This window comes from Eutrema salsugineum, unplaced genomic scaffold (genome assembly GCF_000478725.1).
Source record: "Eutrema salsugineum unplaced genomic scaffold, Eutsalg1_0 scaffold_8, whole genome shotgun sequence".
Lineage (NCBI taxonomy): Eukaryota > Viridiplantae > Streptophyta > Magnoliopsida > Brassicales > Brassicaceae > Eutrema > Eutrema salsugineum.
Window position 1 is genome coordinate 3,685,849 of NW_006256414.1, and position 27,508 is coordinate 3,713,356.

General features: G+C 35.2%; 4 protein-coding genes across 6 annotated transcripts; 1 reads left to right on the forward strand and 3 right to left on the reverse strand.

Moving 5' to 3' along the window:
* Window positions 1–921: 921 nt before the first annotated feature.
* Window positions 922–1,787, reverse strand: LOC18010276. The gene is made up of 2 exons (XM_006392043.2): window positions 1,460–1,787; window positions 922–1,382 (listed from the first exon to the last, which is right to left on the reverse strand). Exons 1-2 carry the CDS (start codon window positions 1,660–1,662, stop codon window positions 1,142–1,144), a joined length of 444 nt encoding a protein of 147 aa, XP_006392105.1. The 5' UTR covers window positions 1,663–1,787; the 3' UTR covers window positions 922–1,141.
* A 1,714-nt stretch (window positions 1,788–3,501) lies between these two features.
* On the reverse strand, window positions 3,502–6,174 carry LOC18010282 (probable disease resistance protein RPP1). The gene is made up of 3 exons (XM_006392044.2): window positions 5,585–6,174; window positions 4,481–5,499; window positions 3,502–3,704 (listed from the first exon to the last, which is right to left on the reverse strand). Exons 1-3 carry the CDS (start codon window positions 6,172–6,174, stop codon window positions 3,502–3,504), a joined length of 1,812 nt encoding a protein of 603 aa, XP_006392106.2.
* A 1,647-nt stretch (window positions 6,175–7,821) lies between these two features.
* Window positions 7,822–12,104, reverse strand: LOC18010273 (putative disease resistance protein At4g11170). Of its 2 annotated transcripts, XM_024157515.1 has the most exons (5): window positions 11,632–12,104; window positions 9,787–10,894; window positions 9,402–9,707; window positions 8,538–9,111; window positions 8,264–8,402 (listed from the first exon to the last, which is right to left on the reverse strand). In XM_024157515.1, coding segments are annotated over exons 1-5 (2,463 nt in total). In that variant the 3' UTR covers window positions 8,264–8,400. The 2 variants fall into 2 exon arrangements, with proteins under 2 accessions (XP_006392107.1, XP_024013283.1); XM_006392045.2 differs by having other exon boundaries at window positions 7,822–9,111.
* An 8,525-nt stretch (window positions 12,105–20,629) lies between these two features.
* Window positions 20,630–27,283, forward strand: LOC18010285 (ADP-ribosylation factor GTPase-activating protein AGD2). Of its 2 annotated transcripts, XM_006392046.2 has the most exons (19): window positions 20,630–20,801; window positions 20,887–20,963; window positions 21,413–21,513; window positions 21,862–21,932; window positions 22,247–22,309; window positions 22,644–22,688; window positions 23,088–23,153; window positions 23,355–23,402; window positions 23,496–23,591; window positions 23,704–23,745; window positions 24,195–24,407; window positions 24,788–24,913; window positions 25,154–25,363; window positions 25,439–25,525; window positions 25,616–25,876; window positions 25,994–26,115; window positions 26,266–26,356; window positions 26,461–26,906; window positions 26,992–27,283. In XM_006392046.2, exons 1-19 carry the CDS (start codon window positions 20,754–20,756, stop codon window positions 27,104–27,106), a joined length of 2,328 nt encoding a protein of 775 aa, XP_006392108.1. In that variant the 5' UTR covers window positions 20,630–20,753; the 3' UTR covers window positions 27,107–27,283. The 2 variants fall into 2 exon arrangements, with proteins under 2 accessions (XP_006392108.1, XP_024015889.1); XM_024160121.1 differs by lacking the exons at window positions 20,630–20,801; window positions 20,887–20,963; window positions 21,413–21,513; ... (1 more) ...; window positions 22,247–22,309; window positions 22,644–22,688 and having other exon boundaries at window positions 23,087–23,153; window positions 23,488–23,591.
* The last annotated feature ends 225 nt before the right edge of the window (window positions 27,284–27,508 follow it).

The following is a 27,508-nucleotide window of genomic DNA, read 5'->3' on the forward strand; positions in this document are numbered from 1 at the left end:
ATCATGCATCATCCACACCTTATTTTGTGAATAGATATCTAACTAGATTTCTGATTTATTTTTAAAAATGTTTTTTTAAAATATTTATTGTTTCATAAATAAAATATAGCATAATAGGTCTTAAAACAATGACAAAATAAAATTATAATTCATTCTAGCAAAATAAAAATATTTTCTATATTTCACAATATAAAAAAATACAAAACAAAACAGATGGATAAAAATAATTACTATTTTTAAAATCTTTAATTAATTAGATATCTATATTTTTGTATCCATCATTATTGTGAACACAGGGGGTAATTTTGGATTTATTTGGGGTGAATAGTGTTGAAATTACTGAAAATATCTCATAATAGCTGAAGTCTGAAAATGTAAAATGGGTAAATTGCATTCAAGTGTAAATCACTAATGGTTTTATCTATCAAAAAAAAATTGTTATGACAAGGATATTTTGTCTTTTTTAATAATACGTAGGATCCAAACCATCCTTTTGGATTATCTAGCAAAATTTTCAATAGTTATTCAATGGGGAATTTTCATAAAAATACACCAGTTTAAATTCTGTTATCAGTTTAATACATCAACTATTTTTTGTTTTTGTCGCTAATACATCAACTATTTAAATACCTAGAACCATATATATTAACTATTTTTTGTTTTTATCTTATACTCCATTCACTAATATCCCTTTAATATCATAGCACGAGATTTAAAAAATATATATATATAGCAATACAATATATATTTTTTGCGCCAAAAAATATCATAGTGAGAGAATCTGAAAAGACCTCTGTTTGAGAGAATCTTCAGAAAAGCTTTGTATCGAAAAGCTTACAATTCGTGGTATAATGATATTAGATTAACGGTTAATAGTTAGTGAATTGAAAAACAAATTTAGTAGTATATATTAAAATGGTAAAAGAAATTTAGTTGATACCATTATTTAATTTAGTATTATGGTATACTCCACCATGATATAACACCATCACCACTTAATAGCAGTGGCTTAATAGTCCTAGTAACATAGACAATGCTTTGATTATCATCGTCATGTCATATCCTCATCTTTATCACATTCATCGCCTAATCACCAAACATAAAAACACAATTTTATCTTCGACTTCTTTAGAATCTTTGATCAAGATGGATGAACTTTATTCCCAGATGCAGTCTTCCAAGCAGATCTCATCGACGCGGCGGCTGATCCCATCGCCGCCGCTATATGCCTTTTCGCGGCGATTGTTGCAGCTTTCTCCAACAAATTCCCAGTTCTCCGAGCAGTCTCCGCCTTCTCCTCAAGCTCTCTCAGCTCCGCCGCCTCCATCTTCTCCATCTCCTCCAACGTCCGCCTATACTCCTCCATTCCCCACTCCATATCCCTAAAATCCATACTCACAACGAATTTTTCAGATCTGAGAAAAATTCGAAACCCAAATTAAAAGGGGAAATTTTTTACCGATCGAGTTCGGATTCGGCTTCACGGAGAGATTCTTCTGCAGATTCGAGCTCTTGTTGCTGTTCGGCTTCGAGAGCAGCCCAAGCTTTGTAGGAATCAACTTCGAAGAGACGCATGAGGTCTTCGATTGTGGAAGGGTCGAAGGTTTTGTCGACAAGGGCTTGATCGGAGAGAAGAGTGAAATGGTGAATTAAGGCTTCCATGTTTTTTTTTTGGTGAATTGAAGGAGAAGATGGTGATAAGAGAGAATCGTATGCTTCTTCTAATGGAGAATTTTCCAACAAGTGGAGGATAATAATAGTGCAAGGCACAGGGTGAGAGAGAGTAAAGTTTAATTTAACCGTTGGAGATATTTGACAAATTGTCAAAAGATGAAATGATAGCTCAGTTATTTCTTTTCCTTTTAGGCTGATAATGAGACAAATTAGTGAAGTGTTTTTTTTTTTAATGGTAAAATATAAAGAATATATTACCAACTTTTTAATTTTAAATAAAAATACAGAAAAAAAAAGAAACGGAAGACCAAAAACAAATGAAGCAATCTACTACAAACAGATACAATAACTATAACCGGTAAAAGCAATCTAACAAACAACCTGAAAAAGATTCAAGAGAGCGGAAAAGCGATGAGCAAACTGCGAGCAGGGGAAGTCTACGTCTAAAAAAACCCAGATGATGTTGCCACGAGAATGGAATCTAGGATGTCCTCAAATCCTAAAATCGCAATGCTTACAGCTTCAACAACGAGCTTAAAAGACCTTCCGGAGGCTAACGAGTAAACTGCTTGCAAGACCACTGACGAGTAGAAATCAGCGTACCTCGCACTCGAGAACTAAGATAGCTAACACATACAACCGCACCGAAGCCGAGACCTTCAAAACTCCCCGCAAGACAAATCCACAAGGATTAAAGCAAAGGAGACTCATCCCGAGCAAAGCTACCTTATAACAAACCAAACTCACCATGATCACCAACGCAAGAGTCTAAAGATGACAAAACACAGCCACACAAACTGAGGCCGAACACGCACCGACGAGAGACTACAGGCCACCCAGAAGAGAAGACGGTCGATGAATCCCTCCACCATGGAGGCACTTCACCAAGTCACACTGGCAACCACAATCCGCCATAGAAACCTGCCAGCAAAGCAACAAAACCCCAAGAGAGAAAGACGCTCGGATTGTCACGCAACACAGTCCCGAACAGCAAGAGAGCCACCCTCTGAGAACTGCTCTCAAAATAAAGCCGAACAAAAATCCGGAGAACTCAAACCCACATACCGACATAAAGCCGGCATGAAAGCAAGAGAAACAGTCGATGGACCGCCGGAGAGGAAAAATAGAGGGCAGCCATGGGAGGATACAAACCGACGGAAAGACGAGGAGGACAATGGCAAGAAAATCAACTACACGAGAATACCACCTCCATCACCGTGACCACAGCGACGCTGCAGAGATCCGCCTCCTCCGACCATAGACCCATCATAGAAGCATCTCCCAGAAACCACCGAACCGAGCCGATGAACCAGATCTACAAGACTGAGACACAAGCGCCGAAGATCATGCCACCACGGCCGCTGCTAGCAAAAGACAAAAACTGAGTGAAATCAAAAGCTATAATCCCGACGAAGATGCTGTCCTCAGCAACTCGAAGGGAAGAGCAAATCGATTTCCATGCCGGAAGAGAAAACCGCAGCTACAGAGCAAGAGAATAATACAAATTAGTGAACTTGAGGCGACATAACATTTCATAAATTTAACGCAAATTCATAACTTTGTTCTAGTGTTATTTTGGTGAAATAAATGTATGCAACAAGAGTATTTCTCTTGAAGTTATGAAGAATCATCGCATATGTTCTTTATCAACTATGTTAAAAGTTTCTAATTACAAAGATTATCATAATTAATCAAAATAATATATTGAATGAACGTGAGAGCGAGCATTTATACGAAATCACATATATCATATACAATGTAATCTCACCACATACGAAATGAAATTTTGTCAAAAAAAAACATATGAAATGAATAAATCTACAAGTTTCACACTTGTGTATTGGATCTTTTAGCAGGTCTTGGACCTTGGGAGCTAGACCCAACTCTTTTCGAAGGGACCAGAGATTGACGAGGCTCCAAGAATAGTACATCACACTCCAGAACTTGGCAACCTTGACAATTGAAGTTAAACCTCATAAATCTCTTCTTACTACGAGTAGCCCCCAAACGCGTTGCTGGACCATCATAATCTGTTGGCAAAACACACTCAAACATGCAAATATAGTCATACTATGCTACATGTTATATAAACTTGTTATGTTACATTGATTTCACAGACTCAAAATGATCAAATTTTCAATGCTCTTAAACCCAAAATTTTATCGAGTAATTTGAAATCTAAAAAACACTAATCGAATTCAAAGTTCCAAATTTTGAAAAATGATTCAGATTTCTATGCATAAGATTAGCCAATCAACTTGATTGAAATAATTGACCAAAAGTAAAAAAAAAAAATGAAAATTAGAATCAAAACAAAACTCATATGAAGGAGAAATGCGTATGAGGAGGTGAGGAGAATTAAGAGGAGAAACAGATAATTTGGTGAAGTTGAGATTTTTCAATGAATCTTCGGCGAGGTTGTTTATAACGATGGGGGTGTACCAGCAGAGAAAAATGTGGATTGCATGAGAGAACAAAGGAAAGAAAGATAGAAGGAAAAAAGGGAAAGAAAAAGAGAAAAAAAGGAAAGAAAAAAAAAGAATAAAAAAGTATTAATATAGAATATACATATAATATCATATTCGGGTATTTTTTTTAGTTAGTTTGTGAATTATAAATTGTTTGATAGTTAAATAATACAATTTCCCTATTTCTAATTAACTATAATATAATTTTGTTTAACAGATTTTCAAATGCTATTTAAGAGTTAATAAAAAAAAATTATTTTCTTTATGTTGTTTAATACTAAAAATCAAAATTTATTTATTATTTTTTTAGATAATAACTTTAAATTAATAAATATGACACATATCCTTTACAAAATGTTGATGTGGCAGGCTTTTATACATAAGATTCTTGTAGTGAATATTAGCTACTAGACTGTGTACTATGAATCCACGTTCCCTAGATATAGAGATGAGCGCCAAATCAGCTAGGGTTTGTATTCCTTTCTCCACGTCCCAGTCCATTTCCACAAGCGAGAGTATGACGTCGTTCAGGTTCTCAGCCCGATACTGATCCATTAACATATATAATAAAGTTGTGTGTTTTTGAGATAAACTCTCGTACACATATCTAATTGCTTTCTCAACATCATTGTTGTCACGATACGTTTTGAGCTTAGCCGATGCCATTGTCCACTCCTCTTTGTTCTTCCCACGTAAAGCCGAGCCTAAGGCCTTGAGACAAAGTGGAATAGGTGCAATAAGCTTAGCTAATTCAACGGCATGCTCCAAGTAACCTCTTGGTGGAGAGCTTTGTCCAAAAGCAGAGTATGAGAAGATTTGTTGAGCCTCTTCACTCGATGGGTAAGAAACTTTGTAAATCTGGTTGATCATGATATCCTTCAATGTATCTAAATTTTGAACCGTCACAATCACCTTGCTTCCGAAACTAAGACCCTGAATTAGATTTCCCAAAGCTTTTAGGTCCCAGGGATAGACATCATCAAGAATGAGAAGGACTCTCTGGTACTTAAACCTAAATTTCGCCTCTTGTAAGTCAGGTATCTTCATGCCCCTATGATCTAAAACTCCAGCGTATAGCTCGTTCTCAAAATTAAGCTCTGGGTAAAGAGTCTCTTTATAGAGCTTAAGCTGGAAGTAACATGACACTTGTTCGTATAAAGCTCTAGCTATAGTGGTTTTACCAATACCTGCAGGACCCCAGATCACCACTATCTTAACCTCATCGGATTCTAAGCACATCAACGATTTCATATTTTCTACATGAGTTTCTATCCCAACTAACCGATGAAAGTCTGAAGAAGGTAGCTCGTTTGAAATATCCATAATGATTTTGGAGATCATATCCACTTCACTAGGCCTACACAAGATAAAGTTAGAACAGTACTAAATCGACATTATATTAAACCAACTGAAATGTATTAATTTTAATAGAAATAGTATACCATGAAAAAGAATGTTCTCCGGCAATAACTGCAACTTGAGTCAAAGCTTCTCTCCATCTCTGCTTTTCTTTCTCTGTCTTTCCAACACAAGTTTCCTTAAAGGCCTTCCCAAAATCTCCGGTCTGTTTTCTCACATCAGATGGTTCCAACTCGTAGAAGATGGTCATAACAGTTTGCCCTAAAGATACCCTGCACTCCATGATCATCTGCAACTCGTTTAGACACCAGCTCGAAGAAGCGTAGTTCTTAGATAGGATCACGACAGCAATTCTTGATTCCCTAATAGCTCTTATGAGCTCCGAGTTGATAGACTCGCTTCTCTTGATCCCATTATCTTTGAACGTTTTAATATCCTTGCTTTTTAACCCTTCAAGAAAATGGCTGAGAAAAGTTCTGCGTACATCATGACCTGAGAAGCTTGGGAAGACGTCGTAGCTGTATTGATTTGTTAATGATGATGATAATGATGATGATGAAGTAGAAGCAGTGGTGACTTCATGAATCGAATTTTTATCTGTTCTTGATTCTCCCCGGATCCACTTGTACAAAAATTCTCCCAGGATCCACTTGAGAATTCCTGTGAGGAACATGCTTCTTCTTCTGTTTTGGGAAGTTGGGTATGTTTAGACCAATAAATATCGTAGAAGAAGACTTTTAGACTTGGCAATGCCAGGTTCTATATAATATATTTTAGAGCACTTACAATTAATTAATCTTCAAAGACGCGTTTTCAAACTTCAACTAATGTTATTCTTTATAATAAAAGAGAGAGTTTTGATATATTCTACTCCTTTTCGCCAACGATCTCACGTCATAAAAAAGCATTCAAAATACTTAGTCAAGCTTTTACTTCTTCAGATTCCTGCTTAAAAATCACCAAGACTTTTTTCCTACTAGGATACGTGCTTGCAAAAAGACGGCGACGTATTGGTTTTGTGATGTGAATAGGTTATTAATGTTAAGGTTGCTTAAGCGTAAAGAAACATTGAAACGGTAGAAGAAAATAGAGCATTTAAACAAAAACAGAGCATGGAGGAGTCCCAAGCCAGACAGTAAGCGGTTCCCTTCTTTTACTCTCTTAATATGAGGATACATAATCTCACTGGTGCACTATTGGACCACTACAGAGGAAAAATGGCCAAAATTTAGCTGAACTAAATTCTATGGATAAAAAAATCTGTACTAAAATACAGGATCAAAACTTAGTTGAATATCATAAAAATTTGAATATTCTGTTTGCACTTATAAAATTGTGCAAAAAACTATCTTGACTATCAAATTGTTAATCAACACTCACGGAATGCTGAGGTAGCCGACATGTCACTATTATGATGTGGCAGCAGTACATAAAACGACGTCGTTTTTACAATTCTCAAACAAAACTCATTAATCAAAACAAAGTCGTTTTGATTAGGGGAAAAAATAAAATCCCAAGTCGAAATCATATTCAATTTAGGTTTCGTATTTACTCTTCTTTTTCGATAAAAAGGGGTTTAGGTTGGAAAATTTAAAAAACTAAAACTAAATATGATATAAACCAATTAATATGACTGTATACAGAACTTACAATACGTATTGGTCTCAAAATCAAAATTTTTTAAAATGCTTAATGGTTTTTAAATCGCAACTTACCTCATTTTGAGGACGAGACTTCAATCAGACTCAATTATGGATCGATTCTTCTGCAGTAATCTTCTTTGATGCTTTTCCAACCCAGAAATCTTCTAATCACAGTCCCAATCCTAAACCTCTTTCTATCGGACAAGAACAGCAAATAAGAACCCTAAATTGGTTTTGATTTCGATTTGGGATTTTATTTTTCCCCTAAACCCTAAAACGATGTCGTTTTGATTAATGAGTTTTGTCCGAGAATTGTTAAAACGACGTCGTTTTATGTACTATTGCCACATCAGAACAGTGACATATCAGCCACCTCAACATCCATGAGTGTTGACTAAGATTTGATGGTCAAGGTAGTTTTAGCACAATTTTATAAATGCAGATAGGAAATTCAAATTTTTATGACATTTAACTAGGTTTTAGCCCTGTATTTTAGTACAGATTTTTTTTGCCCATAGAATTTAGTCCAGCTAGATTTTGATCATTTTCCCTAACTACAGAACGTTGCATTTACAACAAAGATTTTCTCTTTGAATTTTTCAACCATAATAATGTAAAGATAAGCCATTTATGTGTAGATGGATCTTTGATCAAGATGGATGAACTCTGTTCCCAGATAAGCCATTTATACGAAATCACATATATCATATACAATGTAATCTACTAATCTCACCACATATGAAATGAACTTTTATGACAAAAAAAAAACATATGAAATAAAAAATCTCTAAGTTTCACACTTGTGTATTGGATCTTTTGGCAGGTCTTGGAGATTTGGAGCTAGACCCAACTCGTTTTGGAGGGACCAGAGATTGACGAGGCTCCAAGAGTAGTACACCACACTCCAGAACTTGGCAACCATGACAATTGAAGTTAAACCTCATAAATCTCTTTGTACTACGACGAGCTCCCAAACGCGTTGCTGGACTATCGTATTCAGGTGGCAAAACACATTCAAACATGCAAATATGATCCACTCTAAGCTCCGGCTGATTCGACAAAAGTGTGTAATACTTCTTTATGGGATCGCCACATAAGCTTGTGTAGAAAGATGTGTCACAACTTTTGAATCTATTCCCTGCTGCAAGCACAAGACATACCTTAAAGCTTGAGAAACCTGACAGATCCATCGAGTTTGAAATGATCATCAACGATGATCCGTTATCTCGGTGAGTGAAGTATGATGGCACTTGTCCTCCTGGTAAGATGGCAACACCACAAACAGTTTGGTGGATCATTTCTTGTGCGTTCTGATCTAGCTTCAAGGAATTAGTGAAGTTGAGGCGAATGCCTTTGTTACGAAAGGGGCCATGTAATGTTTTAAGTGACTCACAGTTTAAAGCTGTTACATGGTGTACTGAGTTGGGAAGCTTTGGTAGTGATACGATCCTTACGCAAAAGGAGATGTCGATCATACGCAGCCGACGAAGCTGTGTGAGGTAGTTTGTAATAGACACCAATTGAGTGTTACCCCTTAAGCATAGAGCGTCTAAAATATAAGGAACATGGACCAATCTCTTCACCTTAGTCCTTTCCATGCAAATTTCCTCAATCCTACGCCAGGACCTGACTGATGGAGGCACCTCTGTGATTGCGGTGCCTTTAATTTTAAGATAAGTAATGTTCGTTGAAATCTCAGGAAAGGTTTTCAGTCTATGGCAATATCTAAAGTGGAGGTGAGATAGAGATGCTAAGTTGATGTTGGTAGGGATGATCTCTAGATTTGTGCAACAAGACATCTCTAACCTTGTCAGTTTATGAAGGTTTTTTATAGATGAAGGAAGCTCCACCAAAGACTCACACCAACTCAAATCCAATCTCTCCAAATTTGTTGCTTCCAAGAGATTTGGTATGACTTCCAGATTTTGAGACTTACTCAAATCCATAAACCTGAGACTTCTAAGTGGCTGCAAGTAAAACAAAAGGACATATCAAGATGTTGAGGTGAATGAGTGTCAAAATGTCTCTATTCTTAATATGGAAAGCCAAAAACTACACTAACTTATAACAAAACATAATGTATACACGCTGATATGGAAATCGAAAATCTAAACGAGGCGGTGCCAAGTATGCGCATACATAACCTTGATTAGTTTGAAGTTTTTGGATTATGTGTGCATGCATGTGTATATGCACCTAGAAACTAAAAGATAAGAGAAGAAAACCAAGAAAAAAAAAAACCAGTTGATTATAAAACCTGAGCATTGTCTCCCCATAGCATCTTAAGCTTGCTATGAGACATGTTGAGTTCCACGAGACATTCTGTTCGGAAGCGAGAAGGCAAGAACACGTGCGGATACGCATCCCATTGCATTAACCTAAGTTGTGGAAGATAACCTAGACCTTCTTCTGGTAACTTCATTTTATTTTTATCTGCCTCATTACTCCGGTAGAATCTTATATATATAAGATTCCTCATATTTTCAAATGCTTTCTCACTTATATAAAAGTCTTCGTCGAAGTCACACATATCTACCGACATACCTAATACAGTCTCCGTGACCTGCAAGAAAAAGAAAAAAAAAAAGTTTAAACATTAATTATCATAGGCATATGATGTAATAAAGATGGAATAAACTTACAGTATTATTCGAAAGAACACCACAAATTTCTCTAGCATTCATCAAGAATTGACGTTTTCCTGGCTCGTATAGTGATTGCTCACGAACAACCTCTCTGCCTAATTGTTGTAGCAAGGAGTGCATCATGATTGTACCATTCTCATATATTTGTATGAGAGATCTATCAGCCAAGACTTTAAGTCCAAAGCTAATATCCAATTCATTATTAGCTACCACCATCTGCTTCACATAGGTTTCGTGATGACCGTTAAAAAGACATGCAATGTGAAGAAATAGAGCTTTGTCATCTTTGTGTAAGCCATCGTACCCGACTCTTAATACTTTCTCGATCTCTCCATCGAGTCTAGTTTTGAGTGTAGGCAGAGAAGCTTCCCACTCATCCTTACTTTGTCCTCTCATAAACGAACCAAAAACGCGTAGACCTAACGGAAGATGACCAGCAATAGTTGCAAATTCGATTGCAAGGTCCTTAAAATCGTCTGATGGAGATAATTCTTTGAAAGCGTGTTGGGAGAATATAGCAAGAGCTTCTTCTCTTGAAGGAAAAGCCACCTTGTAAATATGGTTGATCCCGTGTGAAATCAAAAGTTGTTTGTTTCGTGTGGTCACGATGATTCTGCTCTTGTTACCAAACCATTGAGTTTCCTTTGCTAAAGCTTTGAGTTGCTCAATGTTGTCCACATCATCAAGAACTATTAGAACCTTCTGGTTCTTTAGCCTTTCCTCTATTGCGCCCAAGTGTCGTATTCTCAAATTGTGTTGATCAAGAAGTTTGGATAGAAAATTTTGTTGTAAACGCAGCTTCAAACCATAGTCATCGAGGTTAGTTTCACCATAACTTTCACTAACATTCTCCATAAAGATAGAAAGTTTGAAGTTTTCTTGAATTTGGTTATATAAAGCTCTAGCTATGGTGGTTTTACCAATGCCTGCAGGGCCCCATATCCCTACCATCCTCCCTTCTTGAGACGCAAGGCATAACAAAGTATTCATCTTTGCAATGTGAGCTTCAATCCCAACTAAGTCACTGAAATCTCTTGATGGCGTCACATTTAATTTGTTTAATACATCCTTGGCAATTTTTGTGATCATGTTTGCTTCATTATCCCTGGAAAAAGAAAAAAAAAAATACCATCTAAGGTATATGAATTGGTGTAAAAAAGTTGAAAAGGTCGGGTTCCATTCAAAGATCGTAATACCCGAAAAACATTTATGTCCCATAAGATACTAGAGATCAAATTTTTTTTATAAAAATATTGAACAACATTTAAAAAATATGAATTGCTATAATAGCTTGTTGTAAAGATTGTATTGTAAAACTAGATTAGAAAAAAAAAATTATGTCTCATATTAAGCCATACATTTTACAAAGAGTATCATTTTAAGATCTTGTTTTTATTTCACAAAGAATGATACTTTGTATTTTCAATTCAAAATTTTTCTTTAAAATCCAGTTTTAATCCTATTTTTTAATGTATTGATTACAGAGATTTTTTTTTGTTTTTATTTCACAAAAGAAGACACTCTTTTATTTCACAAAAGAGAGAAATGTATTAATTACACAATAATTTGTGTAAAATATATCAAAACGACACTCTTTGTGAAACAGAGGAATTAATATATATGTCTTAACTTCAATTGTATGTCTAGAAATATATAATTTCTTACTACTGGTTCTGTATCTCTAATTTTCTAGAATTTTTTAGAAACTGTTCAAACAGATCGAATAAGTGATTTATCCTAATTAAGCTTAACTTGAATAATTTTTTTTTGTTACGCTTGACTTCAATAATTAGCCAATAAAGGTTTTATCAATTTGCAAGTAAACTAAAAAAAAAAACTCACCAGTCTTGAGAATGATCGCCAACAATACTGGCAGCATCGGTCAACGCCTGCCTCCAACTACGTTGTTTCTCCTCCGTCTTTCCATAACAAGTTTCCCAGAAACACATTCCAAACTTTCCGGTCTGTTTTCTTACATCTGATGGATCCACTTTATAAAAAATCGGCATCACTTTGAGTCTTTGTTCTTCCTTGCACTTCAAGATCTCAACCAGCTCGTCCAAGCACCAGCTTGAGGAAGCATAGTTCTCAGAGAACAAAACCAAAGAGATCTTAGATTCTCTTATGGCTTCTACAAGCTCAGGACCGATGCTATGGCTTCTTTCGATTTGGTCATCTCTGAATGTCACTATTCCCTTGTTTTCGAATTCTTTGAGCAAATGACTGAGAAAGTTTTTACGGACGTCTTCGCCTCTGAAGCTAGCGAAGACGTCATATCTCCAAGAGGTGGAGAAAGATGAAGAAGGATCTGCCATTGGGGGATTAGAGATAATGATAACTTCATGGAACAAATTCTTCGTACTAGATTTATAGAATTTTTTTATAGCAATACATATATTACAAGTGGGGAATAGTTATCTACAATTTAATACGTTGGTTGACTTCGTAACATTTTTTGTATATTATAATTGTCATAACATTCCATCTCATTACGGTGTCTACTAATCAACGCGAAGAATGAGAAGAGGAAGCTTCAAAGAAAGCTTTCTTTGTAGTCTTCACTTTTCAGTTTTCATTCAGGACTTTCGGCTTTATGAGGAAATTAATACCATGTTTCTTAAGTCGTCTTTGATATAGGATTTTCGGTTTTGTGCTTAAAGGTTGAAGTCCATTGTCTAGTGTTAAGCTTTGCAATTAAGCTATTTTGCTAATTTTTAAAAATCTAAAAAACAGAATAAAATTTTATTTTATTTTACTGTAAACTATTTTTTTTTAAGATTTTACTTAGAGCATGAACATCACGGGTATGTACTGTGTTATAATTCCAATAAAGACTGGAGATAAGTTGTTTGTCAATGTACAAAACTATGATGCCAGATCTCCTATTAATAAAAAACAATTTTTTTAATACTAACGCGTTTCTCGGTTTAGTTGAGACGTCGCTTAAAATAAAACCGTAAGAGACAATATTGACAGACACGTGGACTTATGTGATTTATGTGATTGGCAATTGAATTTGGTGGAAATTTTTTTTTCCTTTCCTTCCTATTTTCCCTGACACAATTTTACTTCGTCTTCTCCGTCAAAAACGTCGAAGGCGACGACGACCTTTTGGTGGCGACTTTCTGCGGCATCGTCGACATCGTTGGGAGGCCAACAGCAGAGGATCGAGACGCCGACATAAGCCATCTTCTCTTTCCCTTCTGTCCTCTGTTTTTTCCGTCAAAATCAATCGGTTCTGAATCAGTTGATTTTTGATCGGTTCGGGAATTCTATCTTCATCTGTTCGGGTTTTCGATTCTTTCTTCTTCTGAATTGTTTAGGGATCGAATCGGATGATTATTTGATTTATGGGTTTCAATCGGTTTGACTAATTTAGAGTTTTCGATTCTTTCTTCTTCTGAACTGTTTAGGCATCAACTCTATGATTATTTGATGTGAGGTTATTTGATTCGTGGTTTTGATTAGTGGGTATGATATAGGGTTCTGATCGAGTGTATTGACTTCATCTCTTATGAATTGAATTGTTTGTTGTATATATGATTTTCTTAATTCAATCGGTGATGTAGCAATATGGTTTTGTGTTTGTGTAAGTGTCAGTAAGACAATGTTTGCTTGAGATTGAGATTGTTTGCTTTGATTCAGACTGTTTGTTTGTTAAGCTTCTCTGATTTTGTACATGCATCAATCGGTTGCATTATTTGGAACTAAACTTGGTATTTGGTTTTCTTTCAATGCAGCTTAAGGCTATACATCTAAATGGGTGAGACAGGTGAAACTGGTGGAGCATTAAAGCAGAAGACAGAAGTAATTCCTGGTAAGCAACCTTCAAACCCTTATTAATAGGCTTTAGCATAAAAATGTAGCTTTGTAGTTGGTAATGTAATAAAAGCTTGTTCATTTTAAGGAGATTTGTAGTTGGTAATGGTATTAATGGCTGGGTTTAGATAGGTTTGAATGCTTCTGTTTAGAGACCTTTATGTCTCGTCCATGTTAGTTGGAGTTCATGCTTCTTCTTGTTTGCTTTTAAGGTTAAGAGACCTTTATGTCTCATCGATGTTAGTTGGAGTTCAATGCTTCTTCTTGATTGCTTTTAAGGTTAAGAAATCCAGCTCTGTTTTAGGATAAGGCAAAAATAGGAAAGATTATGAGAGCTTGTATCATACTCCACAATATGATCGTAGAAGATGAAAGAGATGGATACACACTCTCAAATGTTTCAGAATTCCAGCACGGAGAAGGAAGCGGAAGTGCAACTGTGGATCTCGCATATAAAACAAATACTTTAAATCTTGAGAATAGTATGTTTGCTAGAACAAAACTCCGTGATACACGACAACATAAGAAACTGAAAGCCGATTTAATGGAGAATATCTGGCAAAAATTGAACATTACTAAAATGCCAACTGAAGTTTGTATCAAAATTTATGTTTTATTTCTTTTTATGTTCTTGTCTTAATCTTTGTAATGAAATATTATCTTTTTATGAATAAAATGTTTTTTTTTAAACAACCCCAAAGAGACAAAGAGTCTCTACAATGTTCAATCAAATTACATGGGTCTCTTATATGGGTATTCAGCTAAACTATATTATTAAAATACTACTTAAGAGACTCTAATGAGTCTCTGCAATGTTCAGAGCACCTGTATTCATGATTTCTTTTGGGTTTTAACCCAACAAATATTAATAAACAATTGGGTCAGAATGAATTTGGGTATAAAACGTCTCAGCTCAACGAGATTTCTGAGACAGTTCATATCTGTCTCACGCGGACGCGTGGCGAGATATGAGTGGCTCGTGTGTTTTTGTTTGGGCCAGATCTGCGAAACGAGATTCATTTTCTCAAAAAAAAAATTCTTTCTCAAATCCTCTCTGATGGCGATTCAGAAGGCGATTCGTCGTCGCCTTCGCCGTGAGCGTCTTCTCCTCTTCTCTTGCTTTTTTCTCACCGATTTGCCTCTCTTCTCCCCTTCTCTCGCTCTGTCTCTCACCCTCCACGAAAACCGGCGTCGTTTAACCTCGCAGAAGCCGCTGTTTCGTGTTCCTCCGAGGCGACTACGGCGATTGAGACCGCCGTGGTCCTTCGCCGTCTAGTCTTCCTCCTTCCTTGGCCGTCTCGTCTTCCTCCTTCCTTCGCTTCCTTTCCCGGTAAATCTTCTTCTCTCCGCCGTGTCAGAACCTTTTAGTTTTGATCGATTCGTTTTCCGTGTCATGAGATCATTGTTCGATGTTTGTGTTTACAAGTTTTGATTACAAGTTTTTATCGATTGTGGTTTGCGAGATGTTTGACATTTTCAAATACTTTTGCATGTGTGAAAACCGGTTGCATGTGTCTGTGGAAGAAGGATCAGCATTGGGCAAGAACGGTTTCAGACAATCACATCCCTGGTGAGTTCGTTTATTGATTATCTATGACTTTTGTTTGAAGATTGTGTGAAAACCGGATTATTGCTTTGTACATTGATATGTTTTTGATCTGTACTGTCATTGATAGATAAGTTTTTAATTCTTTGGTCTTCTCATTCTGAGATAAGCTAGAAATGAGTTAGATAGATTGCTTGGTTCATCTTTGTTTGATCTGTTCAGATTGGTAGAAGAAACATTAATGGTTTTTTATCTGATTTTTTCGTTCATTGCTTTGTTGATTTGCTGTGATGGTTTTCCTTCTGATTTGGTGAGTAGTTCATTAAATTTAGGTAGTTGAGGAGTTCATTAAGAGGTTGATGGTATTGTTCTGTTCTGGTTATGATACACTAACCAAATCATGAATACAGGTGCTCTCATGGTCTTATACCCACTTATCCATTTTGTTAGAAAACATATATTTTCTATTAAAACAGAGACATGCTTTGTGTCCAAACAGATTTTTTTACTATTCTACTTCTGGATATCTACTATTTCTGTTGCCAAACAAAAAATTTATTTTTATTTATTTGTTTTAATTATTTTGAAAATTAATAAAATAAAATATTTAAATTTTATCTTTAAAATTAATTTCGAAATTTTTTTAATTTTTATTTAATTAGTTTAGATTTTCTTCTATATAGTAAGGATTAATTATCAAAAATACAAAAATCAGTTGTTATTATTTTTACAAAATAGTAAATAAGATATTAAATTATTTTCTTTTTAAATATTTAAATTTAAATACTATTTTTCATAATGATAACAATATTAAAATATATATTATTACATAATTTTTTATAATCAATTATTTTAAAATTTTAAAATTTTAAAATTAAAAATATATATATTATATAGTAATATGAACAGATAGGATAAAATTATGTTTTTATATTATAGTCTTTTTCGATTAATTGAATGGACTGATTAAAATTATGTTTTTATAATTGTATTAATAAATTAAAAAAATAAATTAATCTAAACACAAAAATAAATTATATCATTTATTAAAAAATTATTATATCTATAAAAATTTAAATTACATTATAAAATTAGATAAAAATAAATAAAATTTCTCGTGCGAACGTACAAGGTATAATTTAGTGTCCGTTTAAAAATTTAATCCACAACATGCAAAAAAGACTAAATTTGTTCATGCTAAACATTTTTGCCTGATTATATTTTTTTTTAAGGATCCATAACAAAAAGGGATAAGTAGGGAGACAAATTGGTTTTGCCAAATAAACAAATTGACTTAGAAAAACAGAAACTCACAATAAGAAATAGAATGAAACTATTCTAGGGTAAAATTTGGAAAATCAGATGGCCTATATTTTTTTTTAGTACTGGTTTTAGCTACTGGGCTAAGAGCTTAAGACACTTAATTTTGGGATAGCTTAGCGGTAGATTATAGAGATTTTTAAGCATTTCACAGTTCTCAAAGTTTTTTTTAGCCAAATACACTTTTTCTATTTTATTAATTTTAAAATCTTAAAAGTAAGACTCTTTATTTTTGGTCATAATTTCTAAAAGGTAGGAGCTTTACACAAAAGACTTATAAAAAATAAATCTATTTTATTTCTTTTTTTTATTTCTTCCTCCACAGAATCATTCAAAAGAATTTATAGATTTATATATAAGTAATTACTAATTAAATTAAATTAATTATTTTTTTTCTTCTGTCTTTTGAGATCCATTTCTTTAATTTTTTTTTCATTTTTTAATTTATTTATTTATCATATTTTTTAAAGTAACAATTAAATTTTAACATCAAAAATTTTTAAAATAAAAACTTATAGTAAAAACTAACAGTAAGATCTCTTACCAAGCAGATCCTTTAAATATGATTTTCGCTACTACGCAAATTCAGTTAAATTAGTGTGGTATTGAAAAAAAAATGGGAAAACAACATATTTCCCCTCTAAACTTTCATATTGGTGCAGATCCATCCCAAGTTTAGAGGTCGACGTATTTCCCCCTTCTATGAAAGTTTCAAACATAATTCTCCACCCCCACCTCCCAATTTATTTTTCTAAAGATATTTCTCCATAGTTTAAAAGTTTGAAACATATTTTCACCCGATTAATGATTTAATATATGGTTTACCGTTTACCAAGTAATACTTAACCATTTAAAATTGAGAAAAACTAGATTATGACCCGAATAAAACCTGTAAAGTTATAATTTGACCTGCTAATTAAACATATTGATCTGCGAACCTGAAAAGAAAACCCCCAAATCGAAAAAAACTCAAAATTTCCCAATGCATATTAAGAACCCTAGAATCGAGTCACACACTAAAAAAATCAAATCATCAACCTCTCACTTGAAGAATATCTCACTCGAAGCATCGTGAAAGGTATGTTAAACTTCAGAATGTCGAATGCTTTTGTATTTTGATTTTGATTTGGGGTTTTGGGAATTCGATTTTGGGAATTCAGTATCGGGAATTCAGGTGTTTCAATGTTTCATGTAGGTTGTTCTGCACTACAATGTCATTAGTGGAGTGGCATAATTTGCCTGATTTCATGGAAGATATTCCACCGGATGTTGATTCGGATGGTGAAGACCGTCGTGAGCATAACAACTATGACATCGAGTAAGCCTTAATTCAGTTCGAAGATAAGCCTCCTATCAGGCAAAATATCTACCCATAGTCAGATGATGAGGAAGAAAATGAAAATCAAAGAGAAAGGAGGCGTTACCATATCAGAAGAGGTAATGGAAACTTATTCAAAGGACAACTCTTCATGAATGATATAGCATTTAAGGAGGCTGTAGTAGACCATGCTCTGAAAACTAGTCGGAATATATCACATTATAAGTATGATAAGATTAGGGTTGCGTTTAAATGTAATGGTAAAGGTTGTTCATGGCGCATATATAGCTCAGTTTCGAAAAATAATAATATGTGGCAGGTTGTAGTCTTTTAGTCGGTTCATGTGTTCTGAATGATAAGTGTGTGATGGTAAAAGTCCCTGTCATTGCCCGTCTATTTCTTGATAAGATCCGTGAAGAACAAGAGTAATTCATGCCAATGAAGATTGAACAATTGATTATGGAGAAGTAGAAGATATGAGTGACAAGAAATCAATGCCACCATGGTATGAGCAAAGCATCGAGATGAATTGATAGGGAGTATGTAGAGCAGTTCACACGTCTGCATGATTATGCGGCTGAGATAGGGCATTCAAAACCTGGATCTTCGGTGGAAGTTGACTGTGTGACAAACGAGGAAAGAAGACATGTTTTTCAAAGGTTCTATGTTTGTTTGGATAATCTTTGGAGATCATGGATAAAAATTGTCGACCTCTTATAGGAGTTGATGGATGCTTCTTGAAATCAGTTCAGAAGGGTGAGTTGTTTGTTGTTAATGGGGGAGATGTTAATAACAAAATCTATCTAATCGCATGGGTTGTAGTTCAAAAGGAAAACACAAATAACTGGGTGTGGTTCTTTCATAAGATCAAGGTTGACTTAGGACTTAGAAATGGAGATTGATATATTTTGGTGTCTGACCGTCAAAAGGTAATGTTGTGTTACGGTTCGTTGTGTTAAGTTTTTTGCTTAGTTGTGCTCACTTTTTTTTTGCTAATGTTTTATGTAGGGCTTGATCAGTGCTGTTAAGGATGAGCTACCTATGATAGAACATAGAATGTGTGTGAGACACATTTATATGAATGTAAAGTCTTGACATGGAAAGATGCCGGAGCTGAAGACCATGATTTGGCATCTCGCTTGGAGCTACAACTTGGAAGATTACAGAATAAATATAAGGAAGACTGAGCTATACGATGAAGTTGTCTATGCTAATGTGATGAATACGAAACCAGAGACTTGGTGCAGAGAATTCTACAAACTTGGACCATATTGTGAAGATGTGGAAAACAACTTTGTAGAATCATTCAACAACTCCATAGGTAAGGTTTACTTTTCGCTCATGACATTTTTTATCTTAATGTCTCTCCTGTTATGACATTCTACAAGCTTCTCATTCTGTTTTCTAGTTATGGTTCATTGTATTTTTTTTTTCAGGTAAGGCCAAAGACAAGGCTTTAATGTCGATGTTGGAGACCATTGCAAGACTTGCAATGGTTCGTGTAGCCTAAAGAGATGCTAAAGCTGACAACCACCATGGCTTATGTACTCCATATGTGAGTGAATATCTGACGGAATTACATGAGAAAGCTAAAGGAGCCTTGTCCAACCATCCACCAATAAGATGCTTTTAGCTATAGTCGATTGATGTTCTTATCGAGTCAACTTGGAGCATTGGACTTTTACCTGCAGAAGGTGGCAAATCAAAGGCATTCCTTGTGAGCATGCATATGGAGTGATGCTCAAAAGAGGATTTGAAACTCAACACTATGTCTGCAAGTGGTTTAGGACAGAGACGTGGAGAAAGCTTTATAAAAATTGTATTGTTCCAGTTAGAGGTGCCCATTTTTGGCCAGTTGGAGAGGAGCGACCAATAGTTCAACCTGTGGTGCCCGACATGCTTAGAAGGAATAAGGTTACCAAAGCAGATTAAAAAAGGAAGAAAGAAGTGAATGAATCTCCATAAGGTTACCAAGGCAGATTTATAAGCTACACAAACTCCAAAATATGACAAGCAAAATGCAAATCAGCACAATTGATATTAACAATGACAGATAAAGAGATGGCAAAAGCACACCTTTTGTTCTACAGCAACAACACACTGGAAGTATTTCCGGTATGGATTCACATCGGACTTCAACATTTTGGCCATAATTGCTTCCCACACCAACATCTCTTCGGAACTTCCATAAATCTTCATCTTCCACGATCAACTAATGTCACATTCGAACCTCTAGATGCATTGCTCATCTTCAATCTCAAATCGCTTGCTAAAATCAGATAAGATAGGAATTATGCAGAAAAAAATTTAGAGTTCGTGCAAAAGATTGGGGACTTTTTTCATTTAAAATCGTTACCGGGTTGGTTTTGTATGAGTCAGAATTCTATTTGGGTTAGGTATTAGTTTTGGTCTAGTAACCGGTGTAAGGGGTTTCAATGGGTTTATATCGGATTAAATTCTCAAATCATCAAAACCGACTAATATGGGGAAATAAGTTTTGGCATTTAAATGGGGGAGAATTATTTTTTGGAACTTTTAAATAAGAGGAAAATATACTAACCTTTAAACATGGGATGGATCTGCATCAATATGAAAGTTTAGATGGAAAAATATGTTGTTTTCTAAAAAAAAGGTAACATGAAGATGGCTTAATTTTTTTTTTTTATGTCCTCGAGGATGGTTTTGTCATCTGATATTATTTCCTCCCCCGTTTCTGTAATGAATAATAAAAGGAGGGTGTATTTGTAAGAAATTTAATCCCCAAAATTTTCTGGCTCTTCCCAAAGCAAATAAAAAACACCAATAAACAGCTGAAAACTTCTCTGGATCTCGCGAGATTCATTTCGAATCGAAGAAGAAAGCAAAAGACAGCATTCTTGGGTTTGCTTGTCTTGTCTTTTCTTAACTCATTTCGTACACTTTTGGTCTGAACCTTCTTCGGTTTTTTGTTTTGTCTTAACAATGGCGGCCTTTATCAATCTTGAGGACTCCCCAATGTTTCAAAAACAGGTACACTACTTTTTTTCCAATAAAGGTTTGAGATTTGATCCTTTTTTTGTTCTCTGGTGGTTACTATGAGTTTTTATTGTATCAGGTTTTTTCCTTAGAAGGAACAACTGATGAGCTTAAAGATCGTTGTCAGAAGCTATACAAAGGTGTTAAGAAGTTCATGTAAGTATAAATCTACCTACTTTTTTGGTTGTTTCCGTTTTTGTCGTAATGTCTTAATCATCTTTCTATGCTATAAGATTCTGTCTTATTGATTAGTTAAATCTCATGAACTGTTTGACAATTGAAGGCTGAAGCTTTTTAACAGTTGTACCATTTTACGGTAAACGTAAGATTTCTGTGCTGGATGATCTTCTTTTACAGTTTCAAATAGAGACGAAAAAATTACTATTTGGGACTCATTGGAAAGGAATTGATCAATGATCAGCATTCTCGTTCTCACTCTTTCCCACCTTCATTGTGTGTCTCTTTGCTGTTTCCTTCTCTCTATATTTACACTATGCTAAAGTTTGATACGTCTATTTTGTTACGATTCTACTTTTCGCTGATGAATCTGTCTGCATAGGAAGAGAATCGAAAATTGAATGGAATTGCAATGTTTTTGGTTATAGGGGAGCTTTGGGAGAGGCATCTACTGGAGTCAGTGCCTTTGCAGATTCTCTGGAAGAGTTTGGTGCTGGACATGATGATCCCGTCAGTGTTTCAATTGGAGGTTTTTGATTCACTTTCAATTAGTTTGGCCACTCTTTTGAGTTGATTACTTAGTTAGGTGCTATGGCCTATGATACTTTCTACGCCGACCAGATTTTGAGCTCATTGGTTACTATAAAAACTGCGATGTATTCGTTTAGTTCACCAGTTATAAAAGACTGCTCTACGCAAATAGTGTGGGTAATAAGGTTGATTTGCATACTCTTATCTTGGAAAGTCATCCGCTAATTTGCAGAAAATTTGAAGCTAGTCATTTGGAGATGATTGGCTAAACATTGTATAATTCCAAGGAAATCTAGAAGTTCTTGTTTCTGATCTGTTTCGTTGTTATACTTTTGGATGGCATCAGGTCCAGTGATATCTAAATTTATAAATACACTTCGGGAACTCTCCTCTTATAAGGAGTTTCTTCGCTCACAGGTAATTCTCATCGTATCTTGTGAATAGTAGTTACACATAAATACCTGACAAAACCGAACAGTGTCTCATTATTGGAAGACTGTTTATTTGGTTGGTAGCTTTAAGTTATTTAGCATTGTCTTGTTCATTCGTACTTTCATAATGTATTGTAGAGACTTACTTTAGAGTTAAGTAGTAAACTACACCTGTGTCGATAAAGTGGAGAGATGCAAAAACTTAATGAAAAGAAATCTGAAATGTAGTCATAGTATGATTCTGAAAACCTAAATTTAAATATTCGCTTTAAAGTTATAAATATTGTTGCGTTTTTGTAGGTGGAGCACGTATTACTTGAGAGGCTGACGAACTTTATGACCGTTGATTTAAAAGAAGCAAAGGTTACTTTTTTTGCGCTGGAACTTTTGATTGTTCTCCAATTTTTATGTACTGTAAAGTGTCAAATGTAACCGTCAAATATTATGGACTTGAGATTACAGAAGATTAGGTTGTTGGTCTTTTGTTTACACCTGTTGACAAGTTCTATACCATTGCCATTAGCTAGGTTGGATTTATCACCGTTTTGTCATATTCCTATTTCTATATCTTCCTTTTCCTAACGTGAACCATTTTCAGAAGAAAAGTAGTTCTCTTGAATTAATCTATAATGTCTGTTATCGAATTCTCAAGCTATCGTTTGCCAATGAACCATTTTACTGTTTACTAACTTTACAGGAGTCTCGGCGTCGTTTCGATAAAGCTGTCCATTCTTATGATCAGGTAATCGATAATAGTCTATTGCTTAACGTACTTATTGTACGTGGAGAGGTACACCTTATTTTATTACTGTTGTCACTGCAATATGAACTTGGCTTTTCGTGAAACACAATATATTGAAATGGTTGGTGCATGGTCATTTAAAAGAAAAGTGCCTTCCTGCATAAGCTATGCATGGTGTTATCATAATGCTATCCCTTTTCTTCAATTAGTGCATATATTTAATCAATTATGAGGCTGGAAAGAAGTTTTCATTTCAACTTCTGCATAGTACCAAGAGTTTTCAAACACGGGAGACTGACATGCATTATAGTTGATGCTTAATCTACTTTAAGATAATATGTTTCTGCATGGCATTCTTGATCTGAAGCTAAGCAATGCATTTTATTATCCGTTTTGAAGGCACGCGAAAAGTTTGTGTCGCTAAAGAAGAATACCAGAGGAGACATTGTTGCTGAGTTGGAAGAGGTACTAGCACTGTAATTCTTCTCATTTTGGCTAGTGAGGAAAATTCAAGCAAAATCTCACGTTGTGATGTATATGTCTTTATCTGTATACCTGCATCCGTAAACTGTATATGTGCAATATATAGATCATTTGACACTCAAGCAGATATATACTCCTCCACAAATCTGGGATGGTAACACAGTTGTAGTGTTGTATTTACAGGATCTGGAGAATTCGAAGTCAGCATTTGAGAAAAGTCGTTTCAATCTAGTATGCTAAGTCTACAAACATAAGCCACTAGTATTATTGTCTTTTTGACCTTTCTTCGTCTAAATGTATTTCTCTTTGGTTTAAGGAATGCAGGTAAATTCATTGATGACCATTGAAGCAAAAAAGAAGTACGAGTTCTTGGAATCTATAAGTGCAATTATGGATTCCCATTTGAGATATTTTAAGCTTGTAGGTTTCTTCTTATTTTGCATTTTGAGACATCACCAAGTGTGACCAGCTTAGGGCAACATCTGTGCCAATGCCATGTTGTATTCCTTAATGTGGTCTCTTTGTGCTTCAGGGGTATGAGCTATTGAGCCAAATGGAGCCTTATATCCATCAGGTACAACCTTAATGTCAAACCCTTTTCAGTAGTCCAAATAAACAGAAAACGAATGCATTTGAGACGGGTGCCAGATATTGCCATTTATAAATCTTTCCTGCCCTTTTGTTCTGTGCTTCCACGACAAAGATAAACTTGAAAGGAAAAAAAGGCGAAAGTTTTCTGAAAGTCTAACATTTTGTTTTTAAGATAAAATTTGGCTATAGTAATTTGGTGTATAATTGTTGATGATGGACAAGTTTGGTTTTTAAAAGAACAAGAAATTTAACTCAGCTAACATGTGAAGTAAGATGAGTAGAAATATATAATCTTAAACGAAGCGAGAGTTAGTGATGAATAGGCAAAGAGGCTAAACAGTTAAAATACTATTAAACTTATAATTAAAAAGTTCCACCCTGTTTTCTAATAAAATTGATAAGCACTGCTTCTTGTTACTTTTCTTTTTACAGGTATTGACATATGCACAACAATCAAAAGAACAGTCTAAGATTGAAGAAGATCGATTTGCAAGACGCATTCAAGAATTCAGGACTCAATCTGAATTAGATAGCCAACAGGTCTCTGCTAAAGCAGAACCCTCTAGTGTTGATGGAAACCATGTTTATAGAACTATCCCATATAAAAACGTAGAAGCAACGTCGATATCTACAGCGGACAAGGAAGTAAGGATCTCCAACTCACTCGTGTAGTATTCAAGCGCAAAGCCATAGTTTACACAAATTGTTCCAATGTCTCTCTGGTAAAGAAAATTGTCAAGTTTTGTCTTTCCATAGGAAAATTGTTCAAAGTGTCATAGTCGATAGGATCTTGCTTGCCAACTCCCAGCAATATACTTATAAAGTTGAAGCAATATTGTCAATTTCTGAGTTGTGCCTGCAAAGAATTTATAACTTCATGATTTGGATATTCTGTTCAAAGATATAATGCAACTATGCAGACATTGAGATTTATAATGACTAATTTGGTAATGAGTCTTACGCTTCACTGCTTCAGTTCTCATGCAGGCTAAGTCTTACATATGTTCTCTTCTGTACTACTGCAGGTAATTAAACAAGGGTATCTATTAAAGCGATCAGCTAGTCTGAGAGCTGATTGGAAAAGGAGGTTCTTTGTGCTTGACAATCATGGATCCCTATATTATTACAGAAACACCGGTAATAAATCAGCGGTATGTGTGCCAAGCTCTTTTTTACTGCCTCATTTCCATTAGATAGAGCCAATAATTCTTTCAAACTTGGTTATAGTTCTAGATGCCAAAAGTCCAATATCTTAATATTTTGTTGATCTCTTTCATGAATCTTAAAGTTTTGGCTTTATTTAAATATGTGTCTGTTAAAACAAGTCTATCTCACCTGCGTTTTCCTCATTTTAAGTTTCTATCCTTCTAATCATCCTTTTCTCTTCATAGGGATCTCAACATTACTATAGTGGTTTAGGTGAGCACAACAGTGGCGTCTTTGGGAGATTTCGTTCAAGACACATTCGATCAGCTTCACAGGGAAGCCTAGATTGCAATATGATCGATCTCCGTACTTCACTGATAAAATTGGACGCAGAGGACACAGATCTCCGACTCTGTTTTAGAATTATTTCTCCTCAAAAGACTTACACATTACAGGTACCCAGTTTATTGGTCACAAAGGAGCAAATATAGTTTCAGGAGGCTAACACAGCTTTTTCTGTATGCTACTAGGCTGAAAATGGAGCTGATCGTATGGATTGGGTAAATAAGATCACAGCAGCTATAGCAACACGCCTGAATTCTCATTTCCTGCAACAGGTTTGACACAAGACAAGCCCCAGGCTTCTCTTTTACTTCAGATCGAGTGTTTAGCGTTTGTGCTAATATAGATTGTATTATCTTCTGCAGTCACCAAATCAATACTTGGATAAAAACTATGCTGGTTCTGGTCCTGCTAGTTATGACCTCTCCCTGGATCAAAAACAAAATTATAATCAAAGACTAAATATGGGAGATGATGTCCTTACAATACTCAGAGGAATCCCTGGAAATAACGCATGTGCAGAATGCAATGCACCTGACCCCGATTGGGCATCGTTGAATCTTGGAGTTTTGATGTGCATCGAATGCTCTGGTGTTCATAGGAATCTCGGTGTTCATATCTCCAAGGTATTTGTTGTGGTACAGTATCCATTCAGTTTGAGGTTGTATAAGCTAGTTTGTTGTATAGGAAACCATGTTTATCGTGTGTTAGATATTCAAGCTAATGCCATAGATCTTCTGCAGGTGAGATCACTCACATTGGATGTGAAAGTATGGGAGCCCACAATCTTGGACTTATTTCGAAACTTAGGCAATGCATATTGTAATGGAGTATGGGAGGAGCTACTTCAGCTTAACGATGACTGGTATGATTTCTTATGGAAAGTGAGATTCTGTGTAGTTTTTGAAAGCAAAGATTATCTCTAAAAACACAATCAAGAAGTCAAATGTGTCCAACATAGGAATTAGGATTGATGAACTTCTTTGCTTTCCTAACTCATGTTGGATTTTTGCAGTGAAGAGATATCAACTAACACTCTTGCATTGATTCCGAAACCATCTTCAAAAGATTCCTTTACTCTAAAAGAGAAATACATTCAAGTAAAGGTATCGTATTTAGCTCTCAAAGTTTCCGCATATACTTTTGATGACTGAAATATGTCAAATTGGTTGGTCAATACTAAACCTGCTAATGTTTTATGCCTAGACAGTACCTGGAGAAAGCGCTAGTTGTCAAAGATGAAAGAGAAACAAACCTTAGTGCCTCAAGTAGAATATGGGAAGCTGTTCAAAGTAAGAACATAAGAGAAATCTACAGACTCATTGTAACAGCGGATACGAATATCATCAATACCAAGTTCGATGATATTACTCCCGTTGATGAATATCACCACCATGTTGGTGATACACCAGATGGAGTAAAGATAAGGCACGATCCAAATGCGTGTCAGAGAATCAAGGATTCTAACGAAGCAAGAAACTGTCTTCAAGGCTGTTCGTTGTTGCACGTGGCGTGTCAAATCGGTGACCCGATCTTGCTTGAACTGTTGTTGCAGTTTGGTGCTGACATAAACATGAGAGATTATCATGGAAGAACTCCGTTACATCATTGCATAGCATCAGGGAACAATACGTTTGCAAAGGTTTTACTGAGAAGGTAAAACTCTTTTTCTTTTCTTAACTTCACCAGAAAAGTTTTGCCTTTTAATAATTGTCTCGTTTTCTTTGGATAATATATGCAGAGGTGCTCGTCCATCAATAGAGGATGGTGGAGGATTAAGTGTATTGGAAAGAGCGATGGAGATGGGAGCCATTACAGATGAAGAGCTCTTCCTTCTCTTAGCAGAGTGTCAGTAATATATACCATAATCCTTTTGTTCAGACAAGAAATCTGATTGATTTGCTAAGCAGAAGACTATAATGAGACAGATGCTTTTTGTTCATGTTACTGTAGTATGTAGTATTTGGTCATGAATGTTACAGGGTTGCAGAGGATTATAAGTTGATAGAAAGATAATTTATTCTTTTGTCCGATGAGTGGAATCATGAAAATATGTGATTTTTGACACTAAGTCGTGTAAGTTTTGTTATTATCTTTCAAAAATTGAGTAAGTTATAACCTGAAACCTTAGATTTTTTCTCCAAAATTACAAGTACAAATCATGTGCCAGAATTTGCAAGTACAAGAATAATGTGCCTTTTCTCAGGTCAATCAATCATGTGCCGTTTTAAGTTTAAAGAAACGACAATAATGTTTGA